Genomic DNA, 16033 nt, shown 5'->3' with positions numbered 1-16033 from the left:
CTATGAGCGATGGAACAGTGTCGTCGTCATTGCAGAGAGAGGGAGAAACGAGTCGAATCTGACTCGCTAGACTGCCCATCTAGACTCGCACTGAGCTCCTCTTCTCCTGCGATTCTACGTCTTCGAGAGGGAAAGTAGAACGCGAGTCTAGCTTGCAAAGTAGAAGGTACAAACAACATAGAGAAAGAAGAAACAGTCGAGACAAAATAACGAAAACGAGTCGTTTGCGATCCTCCTCTCAAGTTCTCATCAGGGTGAAAACGGTTTCGATCAACTCCCTCGCTCGAGCTAGTTCTCCTTCAGCGAACTTATCGAGTACGTTCTTGAATGCAGTCGTTTTCTTGACTTGCGCCTGTTTCAATCATCGAAAATCATCGTTAGTTCAAGCAGCGAGACGATTGAGGAGATCTCGCTCAGAGAGTGAATGATTCTGGGAGGAATACGTCAATATGGAGATGAAGGTGACTGACCCAGTTCTTGACGAAGAATTCTAGAACAGGTTTCTGAATTTCCTCGTAATCGATCGAGAGAGGACTGAACAACTCGTAAGCGACCTGGAGTCCTCGGAACAGCGTATGAGCAAGCGTATTTGAGAGTGACGTTATAGAGATGACTCGAAACTTACGTTCTCCACGGTCAAACATCTCAAAATTCGATCTTTCGCCACCCTTTTCAATCCGTTGATACTGTAGCAATCGGCGAGTCGATACATCGAATGAGCGGAGCACGGGGGGATCTTCCTATTGATGCGTTGACCCTTGAGAGATTCGAACTTCTTAGGAAGCCACAGTTCGGGCGGGTCGAAAGCGAAAGAGGGGTCGGTAGGAAGGTGTTCAGCAAGCGCTTTGTCACGGGCGACGAGGTAGTCCGAGGGGAGAGCAGTGAACGATACCTCGCGGCAGTAAAGCCAGGAGAGCATCGCACGATACGTGGTGAAACTGTGGGATGCGCAAGCGATGAGTTGAGACAATGATGGTTGTGAAGAGAAGGAAACGGACTCGGTTTCAGTGATGTCGACGACGTAAATCCGCTTCGAGCCGTAATTGCTCACTTCAGACTCGCTTACCCTTGCGCGTTTCTGGGGGCGAGAAGATTCCGCGTTGGCGTTCGTCGAATTTTCAGAACTCAAGTCGGAAAGCTCGGAATCCTCCTTCGCGGGTTGTATCTCTGTCGCGGGAGAGAAAGGAGAGAGGGGAGAGAGCTCTGAAGCATCGAGGGTAAATATGCGCGGTTCACTGCGTAGCAGTTCGGAGACATCTGTCGAAATGGTTTCACACGTCTCCGAAAAACCGCTGGAAAAAACTATATTTGTCACAAGTATTAGACTTTGTCGGCTGAAACCAACCACGAGATGAAGTTTCGGACTTACGAGTCTTGAAATAATCTGCGCTAACAGTGAGGAAGGATTTCGAAGCGAAGATGAAAGGTTTCTGCTTGTCTCTAGGGAACCGAAAGACCAGATCGGCGAAAGTACGTTCGTCGAAGTGAGCAAGTGTTTCTTGAACGGGTAGGAGTCGCAGAGAAGCTGGTTTAGACCAGGTGAGAGAGCAGCATAAAGCGATTTCGCCCTGTTAAAGGACAAAAGACGAATTCAGCTCGAAGAAAGCAGAGCTATCTAGAGCCATTCTCAACAGCGAAAATTGGGTCACATTTTTGTCGTAAAAGTCGAGGAACCCATCGAATTCGATGATCTTCTTCGGCCCCCAGCCGGAACAGAGAGAGTTGAATTCAGTGGGTTCGAGTGAGTACGAAGCGACGGTCTCCCGTGGCTTGATCGGCGAAACAATCTACAGAGGGATGAGCTGTCAGTATCTAGACGGAGTGTCAGGCAGCAGAGGGGACTCGCATACCTTGAAACGGGCAGAAGCTTCTCCTCTCGACCACGCGAGAATAGAAGTAGCACGATTATAATCTTGCGGTGCCACTGGATTGGCAGTGAGGAAGAAGGTAAGGGTTGGCGCGCGCTCGTCACCACCTCCTTCGGGATACTACGCAAGAATCGTCAAGTCAAAAAGGACGCGAAATATTCGAATTGGCCGCGTTGCTTACTTCTGCCTCAAGCTGCAATTCCCATGGGTAATACTTCAACTCTTTGAACTGTCAGGAGCATTGATGATTCTTGATCAATACTCTCGTCCTCGTGAAGGAGATAAGGAGTTGCGAACTTACGAGATAAACTGATCCTTTACGCTCCGTTTTCAGTTGCTTCAGTTTCGCAATATCTTCGGCATCAAAACTCCAAGTTACAGTCGCCTTTCGTACACGATCATCAGCAAGCGTAGCGGCACGGCACAGCGAATAGAGTACTTACCTTGTGTTCGTAAGAATCTTCCATCTTGCGTTAATCGAACGGGTTTCTAGAAAGCGTGATCTACAGTTGAACAGTCAAGCTATGCGAGCTGGCACGTCGTCGAAAGCAGCCGTTCGAGTGCCGAGAGGGAAAGGGAACGAGGAATGTTGACGGACCTCTTTCCGCCCAAAGAGACGCAGTAAGACTCTGCCGATGTCCCAATAGCGTTTAAGCGAACTTGCGCGTAAGATACCGAATCAGGCTGCGAGCCTTTCCGAGTCGACAGCGAGTTAGGAGTGAAGGGAGAGAGGACGAGCGAATATTGAATGCTCCCTTCCGACTACACGCTCGACTCACAATCCACCTCGCCAGGATCATCCTTGAACCGCTCTTGAGCTAGCTGAACCGACTCCGGAACCACCCACACACGTTACGAGGCTGTTCTTGCCCTCTCGCCAGCTCGATCTCGATTTCGTCTTCCCTCAACACTCTGCTTCCGTTCGCCCTCGACGAGCTGAAGATCAAAGTGGAGCCGCTCAGGAAGCGCTCGGAAGGCTCTTTATGTGCTTGGAAGACGTACGTGAGTCTTTCCAAATGTTCCCACTTTTCCCGTCTCCCTTCTCTTCCGACCCCAGCGTCCGGCTGACTGTTGCATTTCAGCACTACGATGCGGTAACGTGTACTAAGCTCCCCCGCTCGACATGTCTCGAATTCGGCCCCGATTCTCGATCGGACAGTCGTTTTCCCCGTCTTCTCCTCCGACCATTCTGGTTCGCGCTCGGACTACTGCTCGGTTCTCTCCTGCGCAATGACGTAAGGACGACAGGGAACCGGCTCGTTCGTCGGAGTTGCCGTGGAATCGTATTCGTTCGTCGCCGATCGCTCGGCGCACGACTCCTCTTTTCTGCTCTTGTTCCTTCTCCTTCTCCACCTCGATCTCCGTTGCACTCGCGGGCGCAATGGCCAGCTTGCGTCATCTCGACCGTAATGTTCTGGATTTCCGCTTGACAGGGTTCTATCGATTCCTTCAAGATCTCGTCTCAAACGCGGTTTCGGGACATCACCTTTCGCCTGAGGAGAACTACGCCTGTCAAGCGTGGTCCGAAGACGCAGAAACTTTTTTCATTCGAGCCCTCCCTCTGCTCTCGCTCGCCACGCAAGGAGGCGATACCGACTTCCGCAAGTTTGCTAGTCGAGACCTCACGAAGCTTCGAGGCGAGCTCGAACAGTTCTTCCGGGTACAAGCACATCTATACGGTCACGGTCAAAGTATGAGTTTCGTTGCAGCCGTACGTGCTCGTTTCCTGCCCCGTCAAAGTCGCACCGAATTTGCTCACAATTTTCATTCGTCGACAGCCTCATATTGGATTCAACCCTGGATCGGCTCATTTGTTCACTAACGACAAGTATATGGTATCGATGGTGAGTCCACCGATCCTCGGCACTTCAAGCGAAAGAAGTGAAGCGGAAATAGCGACTGAGCTGCCATCCTCTTCTATAGTTTACGATTTCGCTCCTTCGACTCGAACACAGTCTTTACGGATCCGTAACCAACTTGACTCCGACGGCTCTTATTCAGTACGCCCAAGCTACGCATCAGGATGCGAACTGCGCCAACATCGAAAGTTCCATTTATCCTCATTGGAACACTTTTTCGAAAGAGGTGCAAGAAGCTATCCTTCGGGAGCTTTCGGCCCTCCGAGGGCACATCTCAAGCTTGAGTGTAGCTCGCAATCGATTCACGGAGCTCAACACGATCGTAACAACGAACTTTTCATATTCGGTACTCGCGCGTTTTCTCAGCTCTCTTGGTTCGACGTACGCTAACGCCACTCTTGCTCGCTTCTAGACGGTACCTGATGCTACGGAACGTCCCGTTGTCGAAATCAAATATATCATCGAAGCTCTTCGAAGAGTAAGCCGACTTCTCGTCGAAATTCTCCTCACGCTCTCACAGAATTGATGATTCTCCTTCTTCTTTCCCGATGAAGTTTCCAGCACAACCCGTCCAACATTCGCTCTCTCGGATCACTCGTCGCAAGCACTCGCTCTACTTCGCCTGATTCGCCCGAATGCGTTTTCCCTTCGTGTTCGCTTCTCTCTCGCTTCGTCTCCTTTCGCCCCATCCCCTTCGGCGCCTTCTAGGCCACGACTCTACCTCCTTTCTGTCTCTTCTCTGTCTGGAATTCTACTAGAGCTTACCCACGAACCGTCGACGGGACCGGTGACTCCCCAAATCGTGTTCAACTAATTCCCTTTTCGCAATCGCTTTCAACGATATTTCGCGAGACCCTTTCCGCCTTCAATGATAATATTAGGTACGATAGCCAGCACCATAGCGAGAGCTCCATAGATGGCAGAGACCCTCGACCCTTGCTGCCTTCGAAAAATTTCACTATTCCACTTCCTCTCGAACTTCGCCTCCCTCGATCGACCATCAATTCCGACTCGCGAGGTCACCTGCACGCAGCCCGAATCCCTCTACCGACCTTGTATCTCGACTCCTGCCCCTTCCCTTTCATCTCTCGAATCCGGCTTCGATCAACCAGCGACTCTGCTGCTACGCGAACACTCTCTGTACCTCTGAAGGGTCGGCCACTTCAACCTACGAACGCCTGCACTCGCCCTCGATCGCTCCCCGAGCCTAACGAGCGTCCATTTCTCCCTCACAGTTTCAGCTTCTCCCTCGACTCTCCCTAGCCTACTGCTCTGGACGACCTCGGCGCAAGTGAAGATAGAACATATGAGGCATAGGGACTATCGTCGGACGAGCCTTTGTGAGTCGTTTATTTCCTCTTCTCCTCCCCGTCTTCTCTGCTCTCTTCTCCCGCTTCGTGTTGCCTAGCCCGGTTAACTCTTGCGATTCATATAGGAGATCTACGTTGCTCATATCACAGCTTACTCCGCACGACTCTGCATTGAGGTCCCTCTTTCCCTCCAAAACTCGCTTCGTGTCGCGCTCAGGCTTACGCTCAGGCTCGCGCTCAGTCTCTGATTCAAACACGCTCAGGACTACGCTCGATTGGATCGGACGTACGCCCTGCGAATTCCGTCGGACTTGCCGGTTTTCGAATCTCGGTTCCTCGCGCTCGATTCCTCTTTCTCTCCCTTATCTACCTTCGATTTCACAGAACGAGCGCTATGGACATTACGAACCCACCAGCGTACATCAAGGTGATATCCCCGGAAAGCTTTCAACGCTTCGTCCGACAGACTGTCCTTCCTGGAACCAGTCACGAGGCCTTGGCTTATGAGGAACGAATCGCTTGTGATCAATGGCTCCGAGACGCCGATACCTACTTCAGGCAAGACCTGCCTCGACTCGGTGCAAACTATGCCGGATACCCGGTCTTCGCTCGACGGGACGTGGAATTGCTCGAATTTGTGATCAAAGAGGTTTTCAAGGTGCAGACGAACAGTGGAAGGCACGCTATGAGCTTTAAGCACGCGGTACGCTCCCTTTCAAACTCTTCGTTACACCTCTGAAACGAGAAACGACACTCAGCTTCGCCCTCGCTTCTAAACAGCCCACATCGGAATCGCTGAGCCAGGTTCGCTGGTCACCAATCACAAGTATATGGTCATCATGGTGAGCTCACAAACCTCTATAGAAAGTCCTCAAACGTAAAACAAACTAATTAAAACTCGAACGTTCGTTCAATTAGCTTACCGTTTCGATCTTGAATCTCGAACACGCTCTTTACGCCCTTTACGCCGGCGAGGCTGGGTGGAACTTAACGTCTCTCGTGGAGTACGCACAAGCTTCGGGCGGGAATAAGACGGTCATCTACATTTACACCGCTCTGTACGACCAATGGGATTCGTTTTCTTCAGCCGAGCAGAGCGCCATCCTCGAGGAACTTTCGGCTGTTTGTGTCCACATCATGAAGCTGCGTGTAAATCGTAGAGCTGCCGCGTTGAACGAGATCGTAGCGACGAGTCGTGCTTTCTTGGTGCGCACGCATTTTCTTCTTTCACTCCGGATGTCATCTACTGACGCAATTTGCATCCTCTCCCACAGAGAGACGCCACGCCCGAGCGAAAACCTACTGTCTTCATCAAACATATCACGTTCGCTCTCTCACAAGTAAGCTCTCTCGTCGAATCCCTCAAATTGTCTCGCGTTGACAATTCCTTGTTTTCCTCGCGATGAAGCATGAAGCAAACCGCGCGCGACAATCCGACCACGTTCAGTATTCGCTTTCTCAACTCACTCGTCGCAAGCAATCGATCTATTTCGCTTGAAAATACTCGAATGGGTTCCATCATTTCCCCCTCGCTCATTCGCTTTCTGTTTCCCTCCCTTTGCAAACTGCTTCACCCTTCTGATTCTCGCTACTCTCGCACATGTGGAAACGTTGAGCACAGTTTCGCGATCAGCCGTCAGCGTCGAGAGGAGCTTCCGCATCGCTTTCTTTCCTCTTTTTTGACTTTTCCTGTCGATTTTTCGCGAGCGTTCTACCGCGTCTCAGAAGTAAGAGCAACTCTTGCCAGAGTATCTCGCAAGAGACAGCAAAGCATTTCAGACCGTTGGCATTTTCTCGATCGCTTGAATCCTGCCGCCCTTTCTTCTCCCGTTCCCCTTCTTTCTCCTCACCTCGCCCTATCCCGACCAAAGAGTACTTACTCGCAGTTACTCTATACCTCTCTCGACAAGACCGACCTCTTTACACTCGCTTCTTTCATCTTGGACTGGATCGACTGGTCGACAACCTTTCCAAACAACAAACACCCTCTTCTTCCCTTCCCTCTCCATATCCTCTCTCTCCGCCTTCTGCTCGACTCGATCAAATGGATCAACATCATTCACCCGCGTTGGACCGACTCATTCGTCGTCAACGAGTTGGAGGACAAGGGGAACCGTCTCTTCCAAACGCATCGTCTGATTCCTCGACTACGACTCCCGCCGCCGCCGAGAGCACGACTACGACCTCCCAAGCACCTAGTACGACCTCGGCAGCCCCTAGCACCACGACCACGACGTCTCAAGCGCCGGTAGAAACGACTTCGAGTTCCCTCGTTCCCGCTTCTTCTTCTTCCTCGACTACGACTACTCCAGTAGAAGAATCTTCCTCTTCTGTCGTATCTTCTAGTTCAAGTTCTTCCACGAGTGAGTCCTTAAAGTCCCCCCATTTCTGTTCTCTCAAATTCTTCGATCAATCGGCAAACAAACGTGCACGCTCCTCGACTACCTTCTCGCCTGTACCTCTACATCATCGACTACGAACTACACTCTATCTCGACCTCTCAATCCCTTTCTTTCCCCTTTGTCAACTCCAAATTTCCCTTTCCCTCCGATCATTCAACCTCGAACGCGTTGTTTACGCGTTTCGAAATTTCTCGAGCTAAAAATTTTGGGGATCTTCTCGACGGGTTCTGCGGCGAGGGAGAATCGTCGAGGTGACTGTACGGTTGAAGATTATTGAGTGGAACGAGAGGGAGAACGTCGGGAAAAGGAAAATGGGAAGAATTAAACGAGTCTGCGAAGGATCGAGGATTCCGCTTCGTGGAAGGACATCGAATGAGGGGGAATCGTACTCAACGATGTATCGGTCTCGGGAGTACGCGGAAGTAGCTGGACTTTCAAAGAATACAAAATTTCGATCGCAGAGAAAATTCAAAACTGACCTCTCTTTCGTTTCTCCATCCGTTTAGCTACTTCGGTCGCTCCCGTGACGACTCCCTCAACTGTAAGTCATCATCTCCAGTACCCTACCCCTACGTAGTTAGAGAGAAACTGACCCGCTCGGCTTCAAACTTCTCTCTTAGACGAGCTCATCTACGACGAACGAACGAGAAACTTCGACTACAGAGGAAGCCGATACCGCCTTTTCGACTTCAGCTCGAACGACCGTTGTCGTCGTTGCCGGATCAGCGACGTCGGGAACTTCGTCCGGAACTGCTTCTCTCGCGAGTTCGACTTCTGGGAGTTCTTCGAGTTCGGGAGTTTCGACTGGAGGAGTCATCGGTATCGTCGCAGGTGCCGTCGTTGGAGTCGTATTCGTCGCCGCATTGATCGCGTTCCTCTTCAAGAAATTCTCCCGAAAGAACGATGACGATCAAATCTCTCCCTTCGACAAGGACGAGTTCCGACGAGCTTCCGTCATGCTCGAGGACGACGACGCATACCCCGAATCGTATCACAACAATGGAGGAGGAGGAGGAATGGGTCACTCGCCTCAAATGAGCGAATACAGCATGTCGAATGTCGGAGTTGGAGTTCTGCCCGGACTCGCTCGAGGAGGAACGATGAACAACCCTCGACCTCCTACGGGAATCATGAATCACTACCAACAACAACAGCAAATGATGCCTTCATTCCAACCGGGTCAAGTCGTTCCCACTTCTTCCGGTTCTCCTCCGATGTCAGCGTACGGTAACGGTCAACCTCAATTCTCGAGTCATTCGCCTCCTCTCGGTGGAAACTACGCTCCGATGGACCCTTACGCTTACCCTCAACAACCTCAACCCGTTCAATTCGCCGATCAAACCGGAGGACTCTCGTTAGCCGCCGCAGGACACTGGAACGGAATCGCTCCTCCTCTCAATCACGGTTCGCCCGATCTCTCGCGTGCGAACTCGCAAATGTCGTCGTACTCTCAATTCTCGTCGGATGGAGCTCCTCGTCAGATCGTTCCCGCCGCACTTCGACCTGGAGCTTCTTCCCAAGGACACCCCGACGAACGACCTCTCTCGCTCGTACAAGAAGACGACGAACCCTACTCTCCTTCTCACGCAAATTTCTCTCATCACCAACAACAACATCAACAACGAGGTGGTTCCCCTATCGATTACATTCCCGAACGATCTGGAACTCCGACGAATTCGAACGTTCAACAAACGTTCTTCGGAGGAGCTCAAGGAGTCATGACGGCTGAGACAGGCAACGATTGGGAAGAGGAGGAAAGGGAACGAGAACAAGCGAGGAGATTGAGCATCAGGAACGGTGGATTGGATCGATTCCGAGATGAAGACCCTTATGACGGAATGCACTGATCGAATGGTATGCGCGTAGGTCTACCTATCCGCGTCTCCTTGAGTCGACTCATACTGACGACGTTTCTCGTTTCTCGTAGTTTTCGCTCGAAAAGCTAGCTTTTCTCTCTCTCTGTACTGTCTCCCTGCCCGGCCCTCTATCGTCCCGACCTCTCATCTGTCCCTCCTGATCCTTTTCGACTTTCACCGCTTGCCCCTTTGTCATCATTCGTCACCTTCGACCGAATCTTTACTTTCATCCTTTTCGTTTTGGCTAATCGCTCCCTCTTTCCCCTATCTTCTCCTCTTTGGAACCCGCTTACATTCTGCTCCTTTTATGGATTAACGTTCTCCCTCTCTCTTGCTATCACTATACCTCACCGAGAAACTCTCTCGGTTCCTCTCGAACTTCGTCGCGCTTCGAAACGAGAGCGAATTTCCGTATCGTCAGACTGCGTGCAAGAAAGACAAGCTCAAGACCATCATACATGGAATGGGAGGCACCTCAGCGGTCTCTCTCCTACAGTATTGCGAGCTCGACGGACCAGACAAAGTTCGAATCGAAATCGAAAACATCTGAAGGCGACGAGCTCTGTTTCTCCTTCTCTCAACTCTCAACTGCCTCTTTTCGCTTTCAGTCACCGGATCCAACCCCTTACAGTAGCTAATCAATGGTCAACTCGCCGCTACGACTCTCCAGGCACGAGGGATTCAACTTCATCAAACATTGAAGGAACGCTCCCTCTCGTGAGTCCCACATCGACTCTTGTGCTCGCTGGCAAGCTTTACGAGCATACTAATGACCTATTCTCACTGCTAAGCCGTCTTAGCGCGCGCTAGTTAGCTCTGCTTCGGCCAATGCTCCTGCTCGACTTTTGGCTCACCTCTCTCTCATCGTATCGCCTGCGCTGCATCACAATACCCTCGATCAGCTACTCGCGAACTCTCTGGTCTATCTGCTCTGCGGCTCGACGGGTCAAATAGCGTTGGGGACGATCGAAGATTTCTCGCTCGATGTGAGTCCCTCTCGTCCTCATCTCGATCTGGTGCGGGAACGTTCGAGTAGATGTCATAAGGAGAATCGAGTAATGGCAGGGAAGGAATCGTGTGAAAGCGATCCGAGGGAAAGTGATCCTTCGTAACGCTGACTCTTCTCTTCTTCTTCTCTTCCCAGCTCTTTCGTCTCCTTCGCCCTCTTACGTTCCCCACAAGTACTCGCATTTCACATCCTTCGCTTTAAAACCTTTGGGGTTGCCCAGCCCAGTTAGCTCGATCGCTTTCCCCTTCTCACGCATTTCTTGGCTTGACCGCAAAGGTTGTTCTGCACTCGAATCTCTGCTTTCGCTCGTGTGCGCTCGATAAAAAGCCGACAATTGATCGTTTCCTGCTCTCTTCTCTCTCTCTAAGCGACTTTCACTCTCGTCTTCACACGTCTAACATGCTCTCCTCGACCCTTCTCTCGACTCTCCTCCTCGCCGCTTCGTCGGTTCAAGCTGCTCCTTTCTTCTCGACCTCGAAGATCGTCAAGCGTGCTGAAGATCAAACCGCTTCGAGTATCGACAAGCATGCTCACACGAACATGACTCATGTCCAGATCCAGTTCGTTAACCCTCGTCTTTCTTTCCGCGAAGTTGTCTCTCGAATCTGACAACTTTCGCTCGCTCGAAACAGTGAGTCATGCGATGCTGGACAAGCTCACTTCATTCAATCCGGTCTCGACGATATGAACCTCCTCGCGAAACACGCCTTCGACCGAATCTTGAAGTACGGCGAATCCGACGAACTTTACCGAAAATACTTTGGAAACGCTTCTTCGGCCGCCGCTGCTGGATTCTACGCTCAACTCTTGTACGGAAACAAGCCTGGAGTTCTCTTCCGTTGCGACAACCCCGATGGAAACTGTAACGAAGTGACTGAAGAGGGACCTTGGGGTGAGTGAACTCTCTTTCTTCGAATTGATTCAGGTCTGTTGCTGATCACCGAATCGCTGCTGTAGCTGGTCACCACCGAGGAAAGAACGCGACCGAACAGACCGTTATCTGCCCTCCTACTTGTGAGTTTTCGTTCCTTTTTACGTTTCGACTTTGATTGACACTTGTTTGCTCGAGAATAGACAACAGGCGTATGCAACTCGCGACTCTTTGCTGGGACGGTGTCGAGATCGGTTCGATCCCTCCCGCTCGATGGCTCGCTACCGATTTCATGCACCGATTGATGCATGTGAGTCGCTTCTTTCTTTCTCTTTCTTTTCGCTTTCGCTGGGTTGCTGATCGGATCCCCTCTCAGGTTCCCTCGATCGTCTACGGACACATCTCTCACGCCGCTGATTCGCTCGGAGGTGTTTTCGAACTCGCTTCGAGCAACGATTCCGCGACCGTTACGAACCAAAACACTTTCCAATTCTAGTGAGTTATCTCTCCTCTTTCGATTTCAAGCTCGCGTACTGATCCCATTCTCAACAGTGCCCTTGATGCTTATGCATACGACGTCGTCTGGCCCGGTAAATCTTGCGTCACTTCGAACCCTCCTCAAGAAGAGGAGTCGCATTACTCGGCTCCCGCTCCTTCGTCGACCACTTCTTCCCCTGAGATTGCCCCTACCGCTACCGCTACCGCCGCTGTCGAAGAAGATGATCACGCTGGACACGACCATGCTGCTGAGGAAGAGGAGGATGACCATGCAGGTCACGATCACGCCTCGGAAGAATCGGCAACTCCTACCTCCTCCGCCGCCGAGTCTTGCCACACTCATGGAGATGGAACTGTCAGTCCTCTTTACTCTTTTCGTTTTCTGATTGTCGCTGACTCTCTCTTCTCGCGATCAGGTTCACTGCGATTAAAGTTATAGAAGGGAAAACTCGACGGACAATGGAAAATTGGAATCTCGGAACACAAAAAACATCATGGAAAATTCAGTAGGAACTAGCTAGGGCTTTATACTTTCACTCGTTAGATCCGTGCAACTCACGTAGACATATGGCCTTTGAAGAATTGTGGTCGGCGAGACTGAGAGATTTCGAACGTCTGCGACTAGTCTCTCTCTCACCCGCTTCCTCTGCTCTCGATCACGACGAACGATTACATCAACCTTAGCATCCAATACAACATGTCGACAGTTCACGCAAACGCGTTCGTCCAGCTCAATCAGACCTCGATTCGAATCGTCATCAAACAAGCTCCATCTCCCGGCTTTCAACGTCCTCGCCTGCTGTGTAGATCAAATGCCAAAGCTAGTCGAAACCCTATGATCGACTAACGACGGTCGAGCTAGCGCACGAGCGGCGATCTGGGTAGCTTTCTTCGCTTCTCGAACATCTCGACCCGATGGACTTCGCTACGACACGCTACAGCACGCGAGAACTCTACACGAGCATTTCCTGGCTCGAATACAACCGAACGACGGTATCAGAATCTGCGCTGGAGGTTGAGCTCTCGAAGTTTCGCTTCAGGGGTTCGTTTCTTCCCTCTCTGAGTTCAACGGACTCCAAGCTGACTCCGGAGTGTGAAACGAACAGTATAACCGTGCTCCGTCAAGCTCTTGGCGTACAGGAGCCGAATGAGGTAAGTTTCATTCGACTTTGCGATTTCCTCGCATTTTCCTTTTCGCTTTTCGATCGAGCTGACTCTTCATCGTATTCTCAAGCTATCGACTCTCGATCTACCTGCTCCGATTCATTTGCATCTTGCTCATGCTCCCGCTCCGTTCACACGTCTCCCACGAGGTGATTCTCCAACCCTCTTTCGACCATAAAGGTCCTCCTCCTTGGCGAAAACTCCCACAAATATTTCTCCATCTTCCTTCGACAAGACTTTCCCGTCAACTTGGCGCACGATAACTTTGCCCTGCGACCTTGACGGTACTCTCCCTCACTCTCGCTCAGATTTTCGTCTTTGCTCCGTCGATCTTCCTTCCCTTTCCCTTTTCCCTCCCTCTCGATTCGACGACGAAAAAACGATGCTTCGACTTGGACGACTCGCCTTTCTATTCGCGGCGACTATCTCGATCGTCTCTGCCCAGTCGACTTCGACAGTGGCAGAAGGTTCTCTCGTAGGTGGACCGTCTGAGCAAGGAACTTGTCAACGACTCGAATCTCGTACCGACATTTTCGAATGCTCGAACGGTTCGACGTGTCGATGGCAGTCGAGTTCGCTTAATTTCCTCTGTACTGGAGGTCAATCGGAGGGAGGAACGAATGGAGCAACGGCGGATGCAGAGACGGGACCTCCGGGGAGAGAATGTGAATCGCATGGGGATCATTGGGACTGTTCGGATGGGAGTTTGTGTGAGATCGTAGAGGGAGCTTGGATGTGCGAAGGAGGAAGTAGCTCACATGAGGGAGAAAGTGAAAGTAGCGGTACTTGGTGAGTTTTATCTCTTTCTCGAGAGCGAAATCTTCCCCTTTTCGCTGACGATTCGTTTCTTTCGCTAGCGTCGTCCATGGAGGACACACTCACGGTGACTGCTCGGGAAGCTGTAACGGAGTCGATTTGGGAGAGTACGATCTCGATTTACACATCGTCGCTCTCTTGTGAGTTCTTTCGTTTTCTGTTCGTCTCAAGCTGTTGTTGACTCGCTCTTTCGTTCAGCGTCATTCTCATCGGCTCGCTATTCGGCGTTCTATTCCCTGTCATCTGTTCGAGCGTCGTCAACGGTCCTGTTTTCCGAGGGATCTTCTTCGCGACGAAACATTTGTGAGCTACTTCTCGTTCTTTTTCTTCCTTAGCAGATAGAGCTGACTTATCTCGCTGTAGTGGTACCGGTGTCATTATCTGCACGGCTTTCGTTCATCTTCTCTACCACTCGTTCATCATGTGTGAGTCCTCTTCAGCTTTTCGCCTATTTTGTCTCTCCGCTGACTCGCGCTCGTTCATCAGTCGGTAACGCTTGCCTCGGAGAACTCGCCTTCGAGCCTGCTGCTCCCGCTATCGCTCTTGGTGAGTTTTTTCCCCTCGCCGGTCGTTTTGTTCGGTCGAGCTGATTTGTGTTTGACTCGCAGCCGGAGTCTATGTCGTTTTCTCGGTCGACTTTTTCGTCATGAGGTGGCTTCGATCTCGAGGAGAACGTCGAGAGGCTGCTCGTGCTGTCGCGAACGGAGACGGTCCTTCACGTTCGATTTCTCCTTCTTCCGACGGGTGAGTCTATCTCCTCGCGATTGTTCTGCACTTTTCAACCGCTGACTCGTTCCTGGTGAGTTGATAGAGGTAAAGAGGGTTCTCATGATCACCTCGGTCACTCTCATGGCCCCGCTCGCGAGATCGAAACCGATTATTCTTCGACTCGAGCTCATTTCGACGTCTTGATTCTCGAAGCTGGTATCATCTTCCACTCGTACGTTTCTCACTCTCTCTATCTCACCGGCCTGATGCGCGAGATTGACGTTGTTTGCGGCGTAGAATCATGATCGGAGTTTCGCTCGGAGCTTCGGGAGGAGATCAATGGATCCCTCTCTTCATCGCTATTGTCTTCCATCAAATGTTCGAGGGTCTCGCGCTCGGTAGTAGGATCGGTCAACTCGTATGGAAGAAAGGGCAAGGGTACAAGAAATGGTTGATGGCAATGACTTTCGGAGTAAGTCGAAATTCTCTGTCTTCTCTCTTCGGTTGATCTTTCGGCTGAAACTGCTTTCTCCTTCCGTAGCTGATTACTCCGATCGGTATCGCGATTGGAATGGGAGTTCACTCGAGTTACAACCCGAATTCGGGAGCTTCTCTCCTCTCGATCGGAATTCTCGATAGTATCTCCGCCGGTATTCTCCTCTACGGTGGGATCGTCGAATGTCTCTACCACGATGTGAGTCTTCTACTCGTCCTTTCCTCTGTGTGCACGTGTTGATCGTTCGCTCGTTCGCAGTTCATGCACTCGAGTCTCGCTCGTTCGAGTAACGCAAGAGTTTTCGCTGCTCTCTTTTTCGTTCTCGCCGGTTCTTTCTGCATGGTACGCTCTTCTCCCTCTTTCACTCTCTTTGTTGACGATGAGTGTTGACTCTCGAGATTGCGGAACAGGCTATTCTCGGAAAATGGGCTTGATCTCTTCTCTTCGTTGGATTTTTTTCGGAAGTTTCTCGGGGTTTCGAAAAGGGAGAAAATTGATCTGTAGGACTAGATATAGATACGTACATAGAGAACTGGGAGCTGGAATTTATAGCTCGTTCGACTCGATTGTTTTCGAGCTTCGTTTTCGTTGCGAAGAGAGGAACCCCTATCGAGGTTGTCGGTTCTTCGTTCCTCCGTTGCGTCTGTCTTCTCTTATAAGGTGCTCATCGTGAAAAAGCGCTCTTTTTGTTACAGTGAAATTTGGAAATTGTCGAACTTTCGAGAAAGACGGAACTCACGAAGAAAGTTTTTGGGCGAGCTGTTATGCGCTTGTGAGCTGGAAGTCGAAAGTAATCTTGCAAGCAGGGCCTACCGAAAGAGTCGTTTTCTTCGAGTTGTCCCGAGGAAAAGAGGCATTCGCTCAAGCTTCTCGAGTTGAACGAGAACCGTCAACTCAATCTCTTGATGTCGCATCAAACAGCAGAGATCATTTCCTTCACCCAGCCTTCAAGCTCAGTGCCGCCGAGTATGCTATACAGAGCTAGAGTGTGAGCAGAAGCTGACTGGTCAAGAGTAGCGGTTCGTTTCAAAAACCAAACCGTAATGCTCCTCTCTCCACTATCGATTCCAGCTTCGCCAGATTACGACCGTACGACCTCTTGAATCCTCAGACCTCGATCTTGGAGCGACAGAACCCTCCCTTGTAGCGATCTCCGACCTTTCCTCCCACTTCTCA

General features: G+C 51.0%; 6 protein-coding genes across 6 annotated transcripts; 5 read left to right on the top strand and 1 right to left on the bottom strand.

Annotated features, from left to right (window-relative positions):
* Positions 1-238: 238 nt before the first annotated feature.
* JCM6883_002369 (uncharacterized protein) lies at positions 239-2335 on the bottom strand (the record flags this gene model as incomplete). The annotated part of the gene is made up of 10 exons (XM_076635241.1): positions 239-352; positions 471-554; positions 626-938; positions 999-1167; positions 1370-1568; positions 1650-1787; positions 1851-1988; positions 2050-2097; positions 2170-2253; positions 2312-2335. 10 exons carry the CDS (start codon positions 2333-2335, stop codon positions 239-241), a joined length of 1311 nt encoding a protein of 436 aa, XP_076484765.1.
* Positions 2336-3249: 914 nt separating this feature from the next.
* On the top strand, positions 3250-4253 carry JCM6883_002368 (uncharacterized protein; the record flags this gene model as incomplete). The annotated part of the gene is made up of 4 exons (XM_076635240.1): positions 3250-3579; positions 3647-3712; positions 3792-4073; positions 4140-4253. 4 exons carry the CDS (start codon positions 3250-3252, stop codon positions 4251-4253), a joined length of 792 nt encoding a protein of 263 aa, XP_076484764.1.
* Positions 4254-5867: 1614 nt separating this feature from the next.
* JCM6883_002367 (uncharacterized protein) lies at positions 5868-6535 on the top strand (the record flags this gene model as incomplete). Its single annotated transcript, XM_076635239.1, has 4 exons — positions 5868-5879; positions 5956-6243; positions 6312-6377; positions 6446-6535. 4 exons carry the CDS (start codon positions 5868-5870, stop codon positions 6533-6535), a joined length of 456 nt encoding a protein of 151 aa, XP_076484763.1.
* A 546-nt stretch (positions 6536-7081) lies between these two features.
* JCM6883_002366 (uncharacterized protein) lies at positions 7082-9286 on the top strand (the record flags this gene model as incomplete). The annotated part of the gene is made up of 3 exons (XM_076635238.1): positions 7082-7400; positions 7946-7980; positions 8060-9286. The coding sequence occupies 3 exons, from the start codon at positions 7082-7084 to the stop codon at positions 9284-9286; spliced, it is 1581 nt and encodes a 526-aa protein (XP_076484762.1).
* Positions 9287-10703: 1417 nt separating this feature from the next.
* Positions 10704-12104, top strand: ZPS1 (Zps1p; the record flags this gene model as incomplete). Its single annotated transcript, XM_076635237.1, has 7 exons — positions 10704-10864; positions 10937-11196; positions 11262-11318; positions 11379-11485; positions 11552-11670; positions 11728-12028; positions 12090-12104. The coding sequence occupies 7 exons, from the start codon at positions 10704-10706 to the stop codon at positions 12102-12104; spliced, it is 1020 nt and encodes a 339-aa protein (XP_076484761.1).
* Positions 12105-13219: 1115 nt separating this feature from the next.
* On the top strand, positions 13220-15291 carry JCM6883_002364 (uncharacterized protein; the record flags this gene model as incomplete). Its single annotated transcript, XM_076635236.1, has 11 exons — positions 13220-13626; positions 13695-13793; positions 13852-13956; positions 14017-14078; positions 14140-14199; positions 14262-14397; positions 14465-14593; positions 14659-14833; positions 14903-15055; positions 15116-15199; positions 15268-15291. The coding sequence occupies 11 exons, from the start codon at positions 13220-13222 to the stop codon at positions 15289-15291; spliced, it is 1434 nt and encodes a 477-aa protein (XP_076484760.1).
* Positions 15292-16033: the final 742 nt, after the last annotated feature.

Source organism: Sporobolomyces salmoneus (assembly GCF_050403485.1).
Source record: "Sporobolomyces salmoneus JCM6883 DNA, S_salmoneus_JCM6883_v1_ctg89, whole genome shotgun sequence".
Taxonomy (NCBI): Eukaryota; Fungi; Basidiomycota; class Microbotryomycetes; order Sporidiobolales; family Sporidiobolaceae; genus Sporobolomyces; species Sporobolomyces salmoneus.
Note: the sequence above shows the minus strand (reverse complement) of the source record. Positions and strands in the feature narration are given on the sequence as shown.